We start from the raw sequence: 20,341 nt of genomic DNA, 5'->3' as shown, positions 1-20,341 counted from the left end.
AGAAGGGAGATTGAGACCATACAATGGCAACATATTCCCGTAAAGGTCAAGGGTGGTTCCAAGAACTCCAGGGAACCTTGGATGTCAGGGGATATACGAGAATGGATTAGGAAAAAAAGGAGGGCTTTTGGCAGATACAAAAGGCTAAAGACGGAGGAAGCCCTAGAGGAGTACAAAAAGTGCAGGGGGATACTTAAAAAAGAAATTAGGAGATCAAGGAGGGGCCATGAAATAACACTGGTGAGCAAAATAAAGGAAAATCCTAAGATGTTTTATAAGTATATTAAGGGTAAGAGGATGACTAGGGAAAAAATAGGGCCCATTAGGGACAAAAATGGCAATCTGTGTGTGGAGCCGGCAGATGTAGGAGGGGTTCTAAATGAATTTTTTGCATCTGTTTTCACTATGGAGAAGGACGATGTAGACATAGAAATACGGCAGGGGGACTGTGATATACTCGAACATATTAACATCGAGCAGGAGGAGGTATTGGCGGTTTTAGCAGGCCAAAAAATGGATAAATCCCCAGGCCTGGGCGAAATGTATCCCAGGCTACTGTGTGAGGCAAAGGAGGAGATTGTGGGGGCTCTAACACATATATTCAGAACCTCTCTGGCCACAGGGGATGTGCCAGAGGACTGGAGAACCGCTAATGTAATACCATTATTCAAGAAGGGGAGTAGGGAAAAACCGGGGAACTACAGGCCAGTGAGCCTAACATCAGTGGTAGGAAAATTATTGGAAAAAATTCTGAAGGACAAAATTAGTCTCCACTTGGAGAAGCAAGGATTAATCAGGGATAGTCAACATGGCTTTGTCAAGGGAAGATCATGTCTGACTAATTTGATTGAATTTTTTGAGGGGGTGACTAGGCGTGTGGATGAGGGTAACGCAGTGCATGTGGTATACATGGATTTCAGTAAGGCCTTCGATAAAGTCCCCCACAGGAGACTGGTCAAGAAGGTACGAGCCCATGGAATCCAGGGTGCCTTGGCACTTTGGATACAAAACTGGCTTAGTGGCAGAAGGCAGAGGGTGATGGTCGAAGGTTGTTTTTGTGACTGGAAGCCTGTGGCCAGTGGGGTACCACAGGGATCGGTGCTGGGTCCCTTGCTGTTTGTGGTCTACATTAATGACTTGGATATGAATGTAAAAGGTATGATCAGTAAGTTCGCTGATGATACAAAGATTGGTAGGGTGGTAAATAGCGAGGAGGATAGCCTCAGTCTGCAGGACGATATAGATGGGTTGGTCAGATGGGCGGAACAGTGGCAAATGGAATTTAACCCGGAAAAGTGCGAGGTGATGCACTTTGGAGGGACTAACAAGGCAAGGGAATACACAATGAATGGGAGGACCCTAGGCAAGACAGAGGGTCAGAGGGATCTTGGTGTGCAAGTTCACAGATCCCTGAAGGCGGCGGAACAGGTAGATAAGGTGGTAAAGAAGGCATATGGGATACTTGCCTTTATTAGCCGAGGCATAGAATATAAGAGCAAGGAGGTTATGATGGAGCTGTATAAAACACTGGTTAGGCCACAGCTGGAGTACTGTGTGCAGTTCTGGTCGCCACACTACAGGAAGGATGTGATCGCTTTGGAGAGGGTGCAGAGGAGATTCACCAGGATGTTACCAGGGCTGGAGCGCTTCAGCTATGAAGAGAGACTGGGAAGATTGGGTTTGTTTTCCTTGGAGCAGAGGAGGCTGAGGGGGGACATGATTGAGATGTACAAAATTATGAGGGGCACAGATAGGATGGATACTAAGGAGCTTTTTCCCTTCGTTGAGGGTTCTATAACAAGGGGACATAGATTCAAGGTAAAAGGCGGGAGGTTTAGAGGGGATTTTAGAAAGAACTTTTTCACCCAGAGGGTGGTTGGAGTCTGGAACTCACTGTCTGAAAGGGTTGTGGAGGCAGGAACCCTCACAACATTCAAGAAGCATTTGGATGAGCACTTGAAATGCCATAGCATACAAGGCTACGGACCAAATGCTGGAATATGGGATTAGAGTAGACAGGGCTGATGGCCGGCGCGGACACGATGGGCCGAAGGGCCTCTATCCGTGCTGTATAACTCTATGACTCTACGACTAACAGCAGCCAAATGTTTAATGCATGTGTATGACATCACTGTCAGCTGTTTTAAACCATGTTTTTAATTTGGTGAATGCCTCTGCTAAAATAATAGAAGAATGTTATATCAATGCGTTGACTCATAATGCAAATCTCAGAGGGTAGAGTGAACAACACTTCTCACAGAATTCAGACAGAGGGGTTTACATGACCCTAATGTTAAAGAAGATCCTTTTGGAGTACAAACCGGCAAAGCTTTTAAAATCTACTTAAATGCCCCTCCTTCCTATAGACATCTTGCCACACAAGTGCTAGCAAATTTAGAAACTACATACATATTTCATAGAATCGTAACTTATGCAAATAGACAGAAGTAGATAATCCTGAAATACTGACAACAACTTGCATTTATATAGCGCCTTTAATGTAGAAAAATGTTCCCAGGCACTTCACAAAAGCATAATCAGGCAAAAATCAACACCAAGCCGAAGAATGAGCTGTTAGGACAGGTGACCAAAAGTTTGGTGAGTTTTAAGGAGGACCTTAAGGAGGAGAGAGGTGGAAGGGTTTAGTGAGGAAATTCCAGCTGAGGGCCTGGACGGCTGAAGACACGGCCGCCAATGGTGGAGCAAAGGAAGTGGGGGACGTGTAAGATGCCAGAGTTGGAGAAACACAGAGTTCGCAGAGGGTTGCACGGCTGGAGGAGGTTACAGAGATAAAGAGGGATGAGGCCACAAGGGATTTGAGCACGAGGATGAGAATTTTGAATTTAAAAATGGTTGACCGGGAGCCAATGTAGGTTGGCGAGCACAGAGGTGATGGACGAATGGGACTTGGTGCTGGTTAGGATATAGGCAGCAGAGTTTTGGATGAGTTCAAGTTTATGTCGGGTGGAGGATGGGAGGTCAGCCAGGAGAGCATTGGAATAGTCGAGTCTGCAGGTGACAAAAGCATGGATGAGGTTTTGCGGATGGGTTGAGGCAGGGGCAGAGACAGGCGATGTTATGGAGGTGGAAGTAGGCAGTCTTTGTGATGGAGAGTATACGGGGTCGAAGTATCACCTCAGGGTCAAATAGGATGCCGAGGTTGTCATCAGAAATAATCGAAGAGAATAGATGGCTTGGAGTATAATGAAAAGCTATGATTCAACAGAAGGTTTGAGAGGCCTTCATGAGGTGAACTAAGATTATAATGATGTGACAGAGTATATACACTCACATCTATATAGTCAAGTTAAGGTACAACAACAGAACTGCATTTTATTGTAAAACCCATGCTTCCTGCTGCATGAAGTAAACTGTCACAATATTAGAAGACTTTCTGTTCCCTTCCCATGCTGTAAACCTTCATCACCTATTTTCTGGCTGCAACAGAAGAAGGGAATCTGCCCAGTAAAACTGGAGAGTGAAGGCTTGAACTAAAATGTCAGCAACCAATACAAGTATTTAATGTTGTAGCATGTCATAGCCCTGTTAATTTTCTGTATTACCGGACTCTTATGGCACAGCAGCAAAGGCAGGTTTTACAGAAAGGTAGAGTTCCGTTCCTGTATTTTAACTTGACACAAAAAAGTAGATCGGACAATTCCTGCAGCTGGGATAAGGGAAACGTTTTTTTTCCAACATAAATAGAAGGAGCCAACGCACAGCTGGTCTTTCTCCCACAATCCAAAACTAAACAAACATCAATATCAAAGCACATTAGGCTGCATTTCAACCCAGAACCTAGGGAAAAAAGAATGGTGTCTAACTCACTCTGCTATTCAGTGCCCGGTTTAAAATATATATATATTTTTGTACATTAACTTCTGGTCTCACTTTATAGAATCATAGAATGGTTACAGCACAGAAGGAGACCGTTCGGCCCAGCGTGCCCGTGCCGGCTCTTTGTAAGAGCAATCCAGTTAGGCCCATTCCCCCGTAGCCCTGCAATTTTTTCCCTTCAAGTATTTATCCAATTCCTTTTTGAAAGCCATGCTTCAATCTGTTTCCACCACCCTTTCAGGTAGCGTCATCCAGATCATAATCACTCGCTGCGTAAAAATGTTTCTCCTCATGTCGTCTTTGGTTCTTTTGCCAATCACCTTAAATCTGTGTCCTCTGATTTTCGACCCTTCCACCAATAGGAACAGTTTCTCTATTTACTTTATCTAAACACTTCAAGATTTTGAACACTTCTATCAAATCTCCTTTCAACCTTCTCTGCTGTTAGGAGAACAACCCCAGCTTCTCCAGTATATCCAAGTAACTGAAGTTCCTCATCTCTGGAAGCATTCTAGTAAATCTTTTCTGCACCCTCTCTCAGGCCTTTATATCCTTCCTAAAGTGTGGTGCCCAGAACTGGATACAGCAGCTAACTAGAGGAGTTAAGGATAGGATTAGATTAAAAGGAGAGGCTTACAATGTTGCCAAAAAGATTGGTAAGCCCAAGGATTGGGAGGGTTTTAGGAATCGGCAACGGATGACCAAGAAATTGATAAAGAAGGAGAAAATTGAATATGAGAGTAAATTAGCAAGAAATGTAAAAAGATTGTAAGAGCAACTACAAGTATATAAAAAGGAAGAGATTAACGAAAGTAAATATGGGTCCCTTAGAGGCAGAGACAGGAGAAATTATAATGGGGAATAAGGAAATGGCAGAGACGTTAAACAAATATTTTACATCTGTCCTCACAGTAGAAGACACAAGAAACATACCAGAAATAGTGGGGAACCAAGGGTCTAATGAGAGGGTGGAACTTAAAGTAATTAAGATCAGTAAAGAAAAAGTTTGAGGAAATTAATGGGACTAAAAGCTGACAAATCCCCTGGATCTGATGGCCTTCATCTTAGGGTTTTAAAAGAGGTGACTGCAGAGATAGTGGATGCATTGATTTTGCTCTTCCAGAATTCCCTAGATTTTAGAACGGTCCCAGTGGATGGGAAGGTAGCAAATGTGACACCGCTATTCAAGAAAAGAGGGAGAGAGAAAACAGGGAACTATAGGTTGGTTAACCTGACATCAGTAGTAGGGAAAATGTTAGAATCTATTCTTATGGATGTAGTAACAGGGCACTTAGAAAATCATAATATGATTAGGCAGAGTCAACATAGTTTTATGAAAGGGAAATCATGTTTGACAAATCTATTAGAGATTTTGAGGGTGTAAATAGCAGGTTTCGATAAGGGAGAACCAGTGGATGTAATATATTTGGATTTTCAAAAGGCATTGGATAAGGTGCCACACAAGAGTTTGTTACATAAGATTAGGGGTAATATATTAGCATGGATTGGGGATTGGTTTACGGACAGAAAACAAAGAGTAGAAGTAAACGGGTCGTTTTTGGGTTGGCGGGTTGTAATTAGTTGGGGCCTCAGCTATTTACAATCTATATCAATGACTTAGATGAAGGGACTGAGTGTAATGTATCCAAGTTTGCTGATAATACAAAGCTAGGTGGGAAAGTAAGCTATGAGGAGGACCCAAAGAGTCTGCAAAGGGATAGCGCCAGGTTACGTGATTGGGCAAGAAGATGGCAGATGGATTATAATATGGGGAAATGTGAGGTTATTCACTTTGGTAGGAAAAATAGAAAAACAGAATATTTTTTAAATGGTGAGAAACTATTAAATGTTGATGTTCAGAGAGAATTAGGTGTCCTTGTACAAGAAACACAAAAAGTTAACATGCAGGTACAGCAAGCAATTAGGAAGGCAAATGATATGTTGGCCTTTATTGCAAGGGGGTTGGAGTATAACAGTAAAGAAGTCTTACTACAGTTCTACATGGCTTTCATGAGACCTCACCTGGAGTACTGTGTACAGTTTTGGTCTCCTTATCTAAGGAAGGATATACTTGCCTTAGAGGCAATGCAATGAAGGTTCACTAGATTGATTCCTGGGATGAGAGGGTTGTCCTAAGAGGAGAGATTGAGTAGAATGGGCCTATACTCTCTGAAGTTTAGAAGAATGAGAGGTGATCTCAATGAAACATATAGGATTCTAAGAGGGCTTGACAGGGTAGATGCTGAGAGGATGTTTCTCCTGGCTGGAGAGTTTAGAACTAGGGGACATAGTCTCAGGATAAGGGGTCAGCCATTTAGGACTGAGATGAGGAGAAATTTCTTCACTCAGAGGGTCATGAATATTTGAAATTCTCTGCCCCAGAGGGCTTTGCATGCTCTGTCATTGAGTATATTCAAGGCTGAGATCAATAGATTTTCGGATTCTAAGCAAATCTAGGGATATGGGGATCGGGCGGGAAAGTGGAGTTAAAGTCAAAGATCAGCCATGATCTTATAGAATGGCGGAACAGGCTCGAGGGGCCGTATGGCCTACTCCTGCTCCTATTTCTTATGTCCAATGCTCCAGTTGAGGCCGAACCAGTGTTTTATAAAGGTTCAACATAACTTCCTTGCTTTTGTACTCTGTGCCTCTATTTATAAAGCCCAGGATCCCGTCCGTTTTTTTAAACCGCTTTCTCAACCTGTCCCACAATTCAAAGATTTCTGCACATATACCCCCAGGTCTTTCTGTTCCTGCACCCCCTTTTAGGATTGTACCCTTTACTTTATATTGCCCCTCCTCATTCTTCCTGCCAAAATGTATCACTTCGCACTTCTCTGCATTAAATTTCATCTGCCACATGTCCGCGCATTCCACTAGCCTGTCTTTGCTCTCTTGAAGTGTATCACTATCCTCCTCACTGTTTACTACTCTTCCAAGTTTTGCGTCATCTGCAAATTTTGAAATTGTGCCCTTTACACCCAAGTCCAAATCATTAATATATATTAAAAAAAGCAGGGGTTCTAGTATCGGCCCCTGGGGATCACCACTGTATCCCTTCCTCCAGTCTGAAAAACAAACGTCTACCACTACTCTCTGTTTCCTGTCACTTCGCCAATTTCGTGTCCATGCTGCCACTGCCCCTTTTATTCCATGGGCTTCAATTTTGCTGACAAGTCTATATCGTGGCACTTTATCAAACGCCTTTTGAAAGTCCATATACACAACATCAACCACATTGCCCTCATCAACCCTTTCTGTTACCTCATCAAAAAACTCAATCAAGTTAGTTAAACACGATTTGTCTTTAACAAATCCGTGCTGGCTTTCCTTTGTTAATCCACACTTATCCAAATGACTATTAATTTTATCCTGAAAGCTTCTCCACACTGAGGTTAAACTGATGGGCCTGTGGTTGTCGGGTTCATCCTTACACTCTTTTTTGAATAAGGATGTTACATTTGCAATTCTCCAGTTCTCTGGCACCATCCCCATAATTAAGGAGGATTGGGAGATTATGGCCAGTACCTCCGCAATTTCCACCCTTATTTCCCTCAGCAACCTAGGATGCATCCCATCCGGACCAGATGATTTATCTACTTTAAGTACAGCCAGTCTTTCTGGAATAACAATTACCAGTTTCAATATGTTTTTCCTATAATTTCTATACTTACTGGTCAAGAGTTAGGATATCATGGTGACCACTATACTGGCGAGCCAAGCGAAGAGCAAGGTCATTAGCTTCAGAGCTGTTAAAAGAAAATACAGAACCATAAGATTGGATTTAACAAACATTTATTAGTGATCCTACAACAAGATAATCCAAGATAATAACGTGTAAGTGCATGTGTTGCCAAGTTCACAGTCACCATTCTGCTATCGCACAGCACATGTGGTGGATTCCCCTGGAAACATTCAAGTTACAACTTTACATAGGCAACAGGAGAGAGAGTTAAATGATCAACTTTCTCATAGTTCATATTACTTTGAACACCCTCATCAGTATGACTGCATGCAAAGTGCTGTTTGTAAGAAAGGGGAAAGAAAACCTTCAACTTGAAAGAACAAAAATGGACATCTTATATTAAAACCACACTGTATACCTTTCACTATAGGGCATAAAGTGTGAATGTTCTAGTGCTGTTGGAGAAATTGAGAAGCACCGTTAGCCACCTTCATACAATGGAGATCTGATTAAACAAACTTGTTACAAATCTAATTATTAATTCATTTTTGTTTTCATTTAATCACCAGTACAAACACTGGCATGGCACCATAGCTAGCCATTTTATTCAGTATTCTCCTCTCTTAATCGCATACATGCAGAGGCACAACAACGTATAAAGAGTTGGATAGGGCACATCAGTGGCAAATCAGGGGTTTTGCATGGGGTGAGGTGAGGGGGATGTAATCCATGTGCATACTTCAAGGAGGAGGGACTCCTTGTCCCCCAGTGATTGTGCCAAAGTGTGTGAAGTGCAACATCATAAAACTCTGTAGTAAAACAAAATTATGCCTAAAGATAAATCAATGTTTTCACTTTAATATGTCCTAAAGGTCACATATTGCCCCAAAATGTTTTCAAAAAACGTATATATGCACACCTCCCTATACCACCCTTTTCCCTCAAAAACATGCAAACGGCATCAAACACGAGCCAGACATTACCCCGAGTTTACAAAGTAGCAAACTGAAAGTTTTGGCGGGAGAGTTGCAGTGAGCTGTTCAGCGTACTGGACGAGATTATCGTGCAGAAAACGAGAGTTTGTGTTCAGCAGTTCCATCTGTTTGACAGCAGCTTGCACCACATCTGGGTGGCTATGTCCCACTAAAAAAGGAAAAAAAAAATCATGTAAGGATATTCAACTACAAATCACAGAAATACCTGATATTGCCCATGATCGACCATCTACTAGTGAAATCACACAGAATGCATTTCTTGGAAGGCAGTTTTGTCAGCTCATTATTTATAGTGCAATACAGATATCCAGGAAGATGGTAGTGATTGTTGGAGACCAATCATCTCAGCCCCAGGGCATCGCTGCAGGAGTTCCTCAGGGCAGTGTCTTAGGCACAACTATCATCAGCTGCTTCATCAGTGACTTTCCCTCCATCGTAAGGTCAGAAATGGGGATATTCGCTGATGATTGGCGAGTTGCTGCAGTGCATCTTGTAGATGGTACACACTGCAGCCACGGTGCACTGGTGGTGGAGGAATGAATGTTTAAGGTGGTGGATGGGGTGTCAATCAAGCAGGCTGCTTTGTCCTGGATGGTTCAGTTCCATTCACAACCCCTCAGATAATGAAGCAGTCCGTGCTCGCAAGCAGCAAGACCTGGACAACATCCAGGCTTGGGTTGATAAGTGGCAAGTAACATTTTCACCACACAAGTGCCAGGCAATGACCATCTCCAACAAGAGAGAGTCTAACCACCTTCCCTTGACATTCAACGGCATTACCATTGCTGAATCCCCCACCATCAACATCCTGGGGGGGGTCACCATTGACCAGAAACTTAACTGGACCAGCCACATAAATACTGTGGCTACAAAAGCAGGTCAGCGGCTGGGTATTCTGCGGCGAGTGACTCACCTCCTGACACCCCAAAGCCTTTCCACCATCTACAAGGCACAGGAGTGTGATGGAATACTCTCCACTTGCCTGGATGAGTGCAGCTCCAACAACACTCAAGAAGCTCGACACCATCCAGGACAAAGCAGCCCACTTGATTGGCACCCCATCCACCACCTTAAACATTCATTCCCTCCATCACCAACGCACCGTGGCTGCAGTGTGTACCATCTACAAGATGCAGTGCAGCAACTCGCCAAGGCTTCTTCGCCAGCACCTCCCAAACCCACGACCTCTACCACCCTGAAGGACAAGGGCAGCAGGCGCATGGGAACACCACCACCTGCATGTTCCTCTCCAAGTCACACACCACCCTGACTTGGAAATATATTGCCATTCCTTCATTGTTGCTGGGTCAAAATCCTGGAACTCCCTACCTAACAGTACTGTGGGAGAACCTTCACCACACAGACTGCAGCGGTTCAAGAAGGCGGCTCACCACCACCTTCTCAAGGGCAATAAATGCTGGCCTTGCCAGTGATGCCCACATCCCATGGATGAATAAAAAAAATCTGCCCATTTTTCGCTCCCTTCGTGGCTATGCTTCCAATGAAATTAGAATACTCGTCATAGTTACATCGAAACGATAGCACAGAAACTGGCCATTTGGTCCAACTGGTCTATGCCGGTGTTTATACTCCACACGAGCCTCCTCCCTCCCTACTTTATCTAACCCTACCACCATAACCATCTATTCCTTTCTCCCTCATGTGCCTATCTAGCTTCCCCTTAAATGCATCCATAGTATTTGCCTCAACTACTCCTTGTGGTAGCACATTCCACATTCTTACCACTCTTTGGGTAAAAAAGTTTCACCTGAATTCCCTATTGGATTAATTAGCAACTATTTTATATTTATGATCTCTAGTTCTGGACTCCCCACAAGTGGAAACATTTTCTCTACATCTACCCTAAGAAACCCTATCATTATCTTGAAGACCTCTATCAGGTCATCCCTCAGCCTTCTCTTTTCTAAAGAAAAAAGCCCCAGTCTGTTCAGCCTTTCCTGATAAGGATATCCTCTCAGTCCTGGTATTATCCTTGTGAATCTTTTTTGCACCCTCTTCAATGCCTCCATGTCCATTCTATAATATGGAGACCAGAACTGTGACCAATACTCCAAATGTGGTCTAACCAGGTTCTATACGAGTTTAACATAAATTCTTTGCTTTTCAATTCTACCTCTCTAGAAATGAGCCCAAGTGCTTGATTTGCCTTTTTTATGGCCTTATTAACCTGCATTGCTACTTTTAGTGATTTGTGTATCTGTACCCCTAGATCCCTTTGCTCCTCTATCCCGTTTAGACTCTTATTATCCAAGCAGTATGTGGCCTCCTTATTCTTCCTACCAAAATGCACCACCTCACACTTATCTATAGTGAAATTCCTTTGGCAATTACACGCTCATTCTGCAAGTTTATTAATGTTCTCTTGCACTTTGACGGATTCTTCCTTTGTATTAACTACTCCTCCCAATTTGGTGGGGATGTCCGAAAATTTTGAAATTGTACTTCCGATTCCTGAATCATTAATATAAATTGTGAACAACAGTGGTCCCAACACCGATCCCTGTGGAACACCACTTCCCACCTTTTGCCAGTTTGAGTAGCTACCCATAATCCTATCTCTCTGTTTTCTGTTTTGTAGCCAGCTTGCTATCCATTCTGCAACCTGTCCCCTGACTCCACACACTCTGACCTTAGCCATGAGTTTACGATGCGGCACCTTATCAAAGGCCTTTTGAAAATCCAAATATATTACATCTACTGTATTACCCTTGTCTACTCTTTCTGTTACTTCTTCAAATAATTCAATAAGGTTGATCAAGCATGACTTTCCCTTCTGAAATCCGTGCTGACTATTCTTTATTATATTTACCTTCTCAAGGTTACATCTTTGAGTAAAAATTCCATTATCTTTCCTACCATCGACATTAAGCTAACTGGTCTATAGTTCCCTGGACTTCTCCCTTTTTAAATATAGGAATAATATTAGCTGTCCGCCAGTCCTCTGGCACTATTCCCTTTTCTAACGAATTTTAATATATATGTAATAGTGCCTCTGCAATCTCCTCCCTAATTTCTTTTAATATTCACGGTTACAAAACATCTGGACCAGGGGTCTTATCCTTCCAAAGTTTGATTAGTTTATCAATTATCTCCCTTTCTATCTTAAATGTTTTAATATCTTTTTCGATCTTTTCTTCTAATGTCTTCTCCACCTTGTTAGTCTCCCTGGTAAATACGGAGGCAAAGTAACTTCAATATTTCACTGTCATTACCTGTGAGTTTACCTTGTGCGTCCCTTAGTGGCCCTATCCCTATTCTGATTTTTCTTTTGTTATTTATGTGTCTTTAGAATACCTTACTATTTCTTTTTATATTCTTTGATAATTTAATCTTAGTTCCTCTTTGCTTTCCTAATTGTTCTTGTGACTTCTTTCCTAACCTCTTCATATTCCCTTTTGTCATCCTTTCCTTCATTGTCTATGTACTTAGAGTATGCCTTTTTCTTTAGTTTCAATTTTACCCTTATCTCATTAGTCCTCCATGGTGTTTCATTATTAGCTAGCTTGTTCTTGCTTTTTAGAGGAATATATTTCTCCTGAACTCTATTAATCACCATTTTAAATATTATCCATTTCTGTTCTGTTTGTTTGTCTGCCAATTTTTTTTCCAGTTTACCTTTCCTATTTCCATTCTCATCCTTTCAAAATCAACTTTTTTCCAATCTATTACTTTGGTCTTTGTCTTATTTATGTCTTTCTCAATAATTATTTTAAACCTTATTATGTTATGATCACTATTGCCTAGATGGTCCCCCATGCTTACTGCTCTTATCTGCTCTGGTTCATTTCCCATTATTAGATCCAGCAATGATTCCTGTCTTGTTGGGCTTCTCATATACTGGGTAAGAAAGGAGTCACGTATACACTGTAAAAACGACATTCCCTTTTCTCCTTTCCCTACATCTTCTTGCCAGTTTATTTGGAGATTGTTGAAATCTCCCATGATTATTATTTGATGTTTTTTATTCATTTCATAGATTTGCCTTCATATTTCACCCTCCACTTCCCTTCCACTATTAGGTGGACTGTAGAATATCCCTATTAATGTGATCAATCCCTTCCTGTCCTTTGTCTCAATCCACATGGATTCTGTTTATCATAATGTTATTTATGTCCCTTTTTTCTATTGCCATTATGTTGTCACCAATTAGTACAGCTACCCCATCCCCCCTTCTTCCTCCCTATCCTTTCTAAATACATTATATCCTGCAATAATTAACTGCCAGCCCTGTTCTTTGTGTAGCCATGTTTCAGGTATCTCTACCACATCTGGTTCCTCTCTATGAATTATTGCCTCCAGTTCCTCCATTTTGTTTTGGATGCAGTGCACATTGCTGTACTGGCAATTCAAATTGTTTTTAGTAATTGTTCCTCTCCCTTTGTTTTTACCAGTCATTTTGTACTTATGTTCTATAACAGTATTTGTTCCCTGACCGTTTATGTTATCCTTATTCCTTACCTTGGTCTGACCTTTATTCTCATTTCCTATTTCTTTTTTCTTCAGACTTATGTTATCTTCACCAGATCCCTCCCCCCATCTTACTAGTTTGAAGTTCTATTGATAGCCCTATTTATCCTTTCCGCTAGCATACTGGTCCCGCTCTGGTTCAGGTGGAGCCCGTCCCAGTGGTACAACTCCTTCCTGTCCCAGCACTGGTGCCAGTGTCCCATGAAATGGATCCCCTCCTTCCCAAACCAGTCTTTTAGACACGTATTCACCCTCCTGATCTGTAAATCCCTATGTCAATTAACATGTGGCTCAGATAGTAATCGTGTGAATACCATCCTAGAGGTCCTGCTTTTTAAATTTAGTTCCTGACTTCTGATATTCTCTTAGCAGGACCTCCTCCCTTTTCTTCCCTATGTCATTGGTCCCAACATGGACCACGACAACTGGATCTTCCCCCCCCCCCACCCCTCCCTTTCCAAGTTCCGCTCCAGTTGCTCCGAGATATCCTTTACCCTTGCAGCAGGTAGGCAACACATACTCCTGGACTCTCGGTCACGACTGCAGAGGACGCTATCTATCCCCCTAATATAGAATCCCCTATGACAACAACCTTTCTATTCTGCTCCGCCCCACCTAGGACTGCCTCCTGCTCCACGGTGCCATGGTTAGCATTCTGGCTGTCCTCCCCGCAGTCTACACCCTGATCCTCACAGTTAGAAAGTACATTGTACCTGTTGGATAGGGCCAGTGTCTGCGGACCTCATTCTCTACCTCCCCTTGGTTCCCCTTATCCTGCCTAGCTATGTGTCAGAGTGTCTCTAACTCGCACTCCAGCTCAAGGACTCTGAGCTGAAGTAATTCAAGGCAGAGACATTCACTGCAGATGTGGCAATCCGCGACAGTCTCGCTGTCCACAGACTCCCACATATCACAGTCCTGACACACAGCCTGCATGGCCATTTCTAGTTTATATTTATTTATTTGTTGTTATTAATTTAATTCTAGCGCTAATAGGAACACTTAAGGTGTAGATTATATTTAGTAAATGGATTTTAGCTTGATTTTAAATTAATTAGTAATTAATTATTCTGAATATTTATTTATTTAGCTATTTATTTATATTTAAAGATAGAGTGATATAGTAAAATCAAAGACTTAGTTTAAATTCCTCGGGTTCTGCCACTCCCCACTCTGTGCTGACTATCACAGTGTGTTGACAAGCTCCCTCTACTGAACCCTAACAATTTACCTCAAGCTAACCTCAAAAAGGTGCACCTAACCTCACCTGGACAGCACTGTTCTTTCTCATACCAGCCAAACCTGATAAAGACAAGATAGTTTATTACAACATCGAGGGCAATTTTGCACTGTGAACCTCCACCCTCTTGAAACAGGCTAAAGACCCCCAGAAACATTTCATTTGCAATCCCTTACACTGTGTTGCAGCTTGAGCTTTCATCCCACGAGTCTGCACTGGATTCAAAAACAACTCCCAGAGCTGAAAGGGTAGTTAGTCTGCGTCACCCAGTCTCCTTGATTTTTAAAATAAACACTTCAAAGCTAGGCTGGAAATTTTGCGTCAACATTACGGAGTGTTGCAATGTAGAGCGTGATGAGCAGCAGCTCCTTACCGTGAGCTACATTGTTAATGCAGTCCAAGAACTTTTTGTTATTCTCATCATACATGTACTGGCCTTGGGCACGGATTATCTTGAGTGGGTCCTTCGAAAAGAACACCTTGCATGATGGCCTGAATAGAAACAAGTAATAGAGGTCAAAAGCTGAACCATATTCAGTATTTTAATACAAGAAAAAGTGGGTCTGATTATTTACAGATAATATAACCTAAAAGAAGCTTTTCCCAGGTTAATCAATCCTGAGTGGCCGTTGACACCTGCTGAAACAAACCAGTTGCCCAAATACATTTTGAAGAATTAACAATGTGTGTACTAAAGGAACCAGCCATGTCTGTAACCACTACTCCTGGGGCATTTATTAGCCTAAAAAACAATTTACGAGATGTCAGCACTAAACATTTTGCAATAAAGTGCAACATTTTCATCAGCGCGGGGCTTTATTTTGAATAACCTGATGGGCAATAAAATAATTGACAATGGCCCAATATATCAGGACACAAGAACACATGAATGGTGAGGCCCGAGGTGCCCCCGATATTGGTCCACAGGCCTCATTTCAACAGAGCTGGCGTGGCGCCAACAGCCAGCCGGCAAAGAGGGAACCAAGATCGGGTTGCTGTTAGCGTTGCAGTGGGCCCTCAGGTACGTGAAGCTGGAGGTCGGGAGTTGGGGGCTGGGTTGGGGGTGGGTCTTAGGCTGGGTCAGGAAGAGAGCATTAGAGGCCTGTTCGGGGGGAGCGTGGCGACGATCAAAAATTTACCTTTTTGGTAGTAGGCGGTCCCATGGTCCGGCTTTACTCAGTGCCGCTGTCGCTGGCTGCCTCAGGGCAAACTCATTTTGAAATGGGGGGCCTTAAACAGGCCGTACGCCTCTTATTTGCCTATGCATAAGTTCTAACACCTGTTTTAGACTTGGGCCCTGGATGCTTATTTTCCTTCCTGTAGCGATATGGCGGGTGGCGCACTTTCGGCTGGAAATGTGTGCACGCTTCATGCCCACCATATTGGGGGCTTAGTAGGCCAGTTAGTGCCCGAGAAACGAGCGCTGTGAGGCCAAATTTATAGGCCTTTATGTTTTAAAATCACAGGTTTCTTTTGCTAACATAGTAAAACTGAGGGCATAAGAGGTAATTTCTATAGAAACTGAACATTATAAATTGCATGAGTACATAATCCTAGCAGTTGCGCAGGTGGGGGAATGCAGAACAAGGGGGTATAATCTTAAAATTAGAGCTGGGCCATTTAGGAGTGAAATCAGGAAGCACTTTTTCACACAAAGGGTAGTGGAAATCTGGAACTATCTCAAAGGCTGCGGACGCTGGGGCAATTGGAGCGTTCAAGACTGAGATTGATAAATTCTGTTAGGTAAGGGTATCTAGGGATACGGAACAAAGGTGGGTAAATGGAGTTGAGGTACAGATCGGCTATGGTCTAATTGAATGGTGGGCCAGGTTTGAGGGGCGGTATGGCCTACCCTGTTCCTATGATCACACTCTGGGGACCCTCCAGCACTGACCCTGCCACAGTATATGGGAACAGGCGGAAGGCACCTAACGAGTAAGGGCCTGGGAGACACCCACACCACTATGGGCACATCTTGAGTGACCAGCACCTCACACAAGTCAGAAACTCTGGTGCCTGCTTTCATCCAGAGAAAAATTTCCTGTCCTCTTACAAAGAGGGCTTGAAAAAAAAAGACCTTTTCTTTGGGGGTGCAAGTCACTATCCTGGCCTGGAAAGTCCCAGCAGAGCCCAACTTACGCCATTCAGGAGGCTGGTTTGCCTCACCTCCCTGGGTGTTCCAGCCTCCACGTTTATTGCCAGGTCCCACTGAATTTGGGGATTGTAGGGAGAACCCATCCCCTCTATCGAGAGGGACCATGTTTCAGGTGGACGGAGGTTCTGCCCCAAAAAAGGCCTCCCAGAAACTACCAGCGAAGGCCGGGGCCTGGCATTTGTGGGTCCCAGCCTATTCACTGGGGCTTCCGCTGTAATCCCACTGGGATCCAATGGGACTGTGCCGGATACCAATATATTTTCTTGGACAAAAACATACATGAGGATGTGGATTTACAGTGGATGTTCATGTCTCTTCATATCCAAACAAAATGAAATGTATAGTTTTAAAAATACATTTGAAGATTTTGAACACTGTAGTGGTTAAGAAAAAACATTTGGTACTTGAGAATTGCCCCAGAGTTTGTGTAAATCTAAAGACTTGGAAACAGCACCAGCTAATTTTTGAGAGACAGTCATCACAATAATAAAAACACAAGTTTTGAAATTTTGCCCAAGGAGTGATCTTCTCCATAGTCTGGAAATTACTATTCTGGTGCTATTAGCAGATCGTGTGACATTCCTCTGTCTGCCAGTCCAATTTAAGATAAAATGATTAAAACCACTGGCAGACAAAAGGATGTCATATGAACTTTTGTTTGCTAAGATTGGTAAAAGTAATTTCTACCCTGCCATTGGAGAGATCAAAAGCAGATTGGTTGATTTAGGAATAAACAGGAGGTACCATTGTGCTCCATCTGACTTTGTTGTCAAACATCTCCGACCTGTCTGTCCAGCATGAGCTCAATGGACCAAATGGCCTCCTTCTGTGCTATAACCATTCTATGATTCTAAACGAAATCCTGACCTCCCTGAGGTAAATTTTAGCACTGTTGACACAGAGCTTTGCATATTGGGAATTCAGGCATTCCCTCCCACCACATACAGAAATTCATATACACTTGAATCCCTGATATTTGCTGCTGTGCAAAGCTCGGCACTGGAAGTCCAAAGACAAAAATTTACCCTCTGCTGTTTTGCCACTTCAACTCACTCTCCCATTCTCTCTCTGACATCACACGCTGTTACAGCCAAGTTTAATACAAACAGTCTCTCATTTTCCTCCAGGCTCTCTTCAGCCCTCCGGCCTGAATATTAATTCCAAAAAAACCTCCCTAACTTTCCTGGTGAATTCTCTCATTTACATTCCACTGCTTTTCCTTCCATTCTTGAGCTATTTAACTGACCTTTCGCTTTTTTGACTGCATGTTCACAGTTGACTGAAATGATCTTTGTATCGCATTCAGCTCTCTACCCCACTCCCTTGAATGTTAAAATCCACTTAAAGGCTATTAAACCCGTTAACAGCCCCTTTGAAAGCACTTGGCATATCTTGTACCGTTTGATCTCCCCCTGTTGTTCGAGACTGTCCTGGGTCAATATATACCAGAAAGACTTCACAGACTGCCTTTCAGTTACAGCGGTGTGTTGCACCACAAAACATTGTAGGGGAGAAATTCAACTTGTCGGTTTCTAGCGCGAAATGGGCATTGCAATCTGAACGCGTGCCTGAAGACGTTGGCGAGAGGCCCAAGTCAAATTTGGTATCGGGCTTCAATTGAGTTAAACAGGAAAGCTACGGATGCCGATCGGATGACCAGATGCCACTTGCCAGTTGGGATTTACATCGGCTCCGATGCCGAGGTGGGCTGCAAGTAGGTCCTGGGGGGTGAGCTCCCAGCCAGCAGCGGCCTGTAGTATTTTTGTGGAGCCAGGAGTAGCACTTTAAGCACCGCAGGTTAGGCCCTGGGGCGGAGCATGCTCTGCGCATTTGTTGACTGATTTTGCATCGGGGTCCTACAACTGGCATTAGGACACCAATTTGCATATGTAAGATGTCTAATGCCTGTTTCAGGCGGGTGCCCTGGACACCTAGAAGTCACCAGTTCCAATTTGGCAGCCGACACACTTCCGGGGCGAAGATCAGGCACGGAAGATCACAATCCCAAATTCGTCCCTTCAATGTTGATTTTTCGCCCTAAAGTCAGATGCAATGATGTTCAATTTCTCCCCCCACGTCCTTATTTTGCCAACTGGTTATCTTCAGCCCACTCTTTAGAGGCACACCTGGCATGCTGCACACAGTACAGTTCTTCACAGAAGTGGTACTTCCAGTGAACCTAGAGAACACATCTTTGTGGAACAGGATATAAGGCCCCTTGTGAAACCTCTCCAACCCAATTTGATGGCTGTAGTCTTACAGGTTTTTCACTAGCACTGCAATTTGTTATTGACAGTAATGTTGGTTCTTATATCTGGCTGAGAAGATTATTATATCCTTCCATCCAGAGCATAAAACTAAGAATAAATGCTGCTTCTCTTAGGCACTTAGCTACCACACCAGCAGTACCTGTAATGTAGGACTGGTCCCAGTGTTGCTAATGTTGTTAATTCAAAATCTTTGATGTTTTGGTGCCAAAGAGTATTACTGGCTTGTCTCCTGCAATCTGCAATACCAGCAGAAAGAACATCCTCTGAGCGCAATGGGCATTCTGGCTGGGGCCATGTCCTTTCTGTGCTCACCATCCTGCGATTTTCCATGATTCCCTCCCCCTCTGCTAGTCTGCTGTAACTATTTACACCTCCTCCAGATCCATCTTTTGTTTCTCTAATTTCTCTCATTATCACCTCTTCTGTCATTGAATTATCTCCTGCCCTCCACCCTCTCGTACAGAGAGAGCTCTCCTTTAGTCTTTTCCTGCCCTTTCCCTGGGCTCTGTACTTGCTCGCCTGTAACATCTTCCAGTTCTGATGTAAAGAATCTTACAACACCAGGTTATAGTCTAACAGTTTTATTTGAAAATCACAAGCCTCCGAAGCTTGTGATTTTCAAATAAAACTGTTAGACTATAACCTGGTGTTGTAAGATTCCTTACATTTGTCCACCCCAGTCCATCACCAGCATCTCCACATCATTCCAGTTCTGATGAAAGACCTGTTTCTCTCTCCACAGATGCTGCCTGACCTGCTGAGTGTTTCCAGCATTTTCTGTTTTTATTCCACACCTACACCCAACACACTGAGCAAACTTACAAAAAACTCCAGCAGAAAGACCAAAAGAAAAACTACTGCCACAGATGAACTGAGCAAAAATTAAAAAAAAGTTCTCCAGCGTAAAATAAAAGTGAAGGCGGTGCTGCTCCCCTCTCTCCCGTCACTCACACCGGATTAAACCCCCTCGCTGCTCACACAGACCAACCACATGAGGCACTTTGATACTTTACAACAGGACACACATTTTTAATACATTTATCGTGGATGGGACTGGGCACAGGACGAGTACAGTTTAAATGGATATAAAGGAAAAGTGCCGAGTCTGAGCGGGCCAGTGATGCAGTGGCCGCCGCTCCCACTCACCCGATGTGCCTCTCCCGGAGCTCGATGGTCCGCTCTTTACTGAAGAGCTCAGTGGCCATCCCGACAGGTCGTGGACCCAGGAGCCGTGAGTGGGCTCACTTCCCTCAGGGGCTTCCCGCGAAACCTGGCTCAAGACAAGCGGTAAGTTGATGCTGGTGTTTTCCTCCTATGATGATGATTATTATTATTATTATTACAGTTTAAAAAGCTGTCCCGTTAGTTATTCAGACGCCTGTGCCCCAGCTCTCGGTATGTTCACGACAGCTTTGTTCCTTTTTATAGTGTTTGATAAACAGGTCCATCACGTGTTGGACACCGAGCTCCCAACCGCAGCCTGGTGCTGCTCTCAGTGTCACCTCCTCCTTCTCTCCTCCCATTCCCTCCTGCTCAGACTTTCCTGTGAGGGAGGGGGGAACCTTGAGCAAGTATTGACACACAAAAGGCTGTTCAACTAACCAAAGACCCACAGTCCATCTTTACAGATTTTTAAAAAAAAATAGAAATAACTTATTGGTAAGTCAACAA

General features: G+C 43.3%; 1 protein-coding gene across 1 annotated transcript in view; it reads right to left on the bottom strand.

The window, feature by feature from the left end:
* LOC137325010 (ethanolamine-phosphate phospho-lyase-like) overlaps positions 1-20,095 on the bottom strand; it is a 45,580-nt gene extending 25,485 nt beyond the window's left edge. The window contains exons 1-4 of the mRNA XM_067989713.1: positions 19,817-20,095; positions 14,619-14,737; positions 8,506-8,665; positions 7,512-7,586 (exon numbers count right to left, since the gene is read on the bottom strand). Of these exons, the coding sequence (XP_067845814.1) occupies positions 7,512-7,586; positions 8,506-8,665; positions 14,619-14,737; positions 19,817-19,875 (413 nt within the window). The 5' untranslated portion in view covers positions 19,876-20,095. The remainder of the gene's footprint in view (positions 1-7,511; positions 7,587-8,505; positions 8,666-14,618; positions 14,738-19,816) is intronic.
* Positions 20,096-20,341: the final 246 nt, after the last annotated feature.

Source organism: Heptranchias perlo, chromosome 1 (assembly GCF_035084215.1).
Source record: "Heptranchias perlo isolate sHepPer1 chromosome 1, sHepPer1.hap1, whole genome shotgun sequence".
NCBI lineage: Eukaryota > Metazoa > Chordata > Chondrichthyes > Hexanchiformes > Hexanchidae > Heptranchias > Heptranchias perlo.
This window is presented reverse-complemented; position numbering and strand designations above follow the sequence as displayed.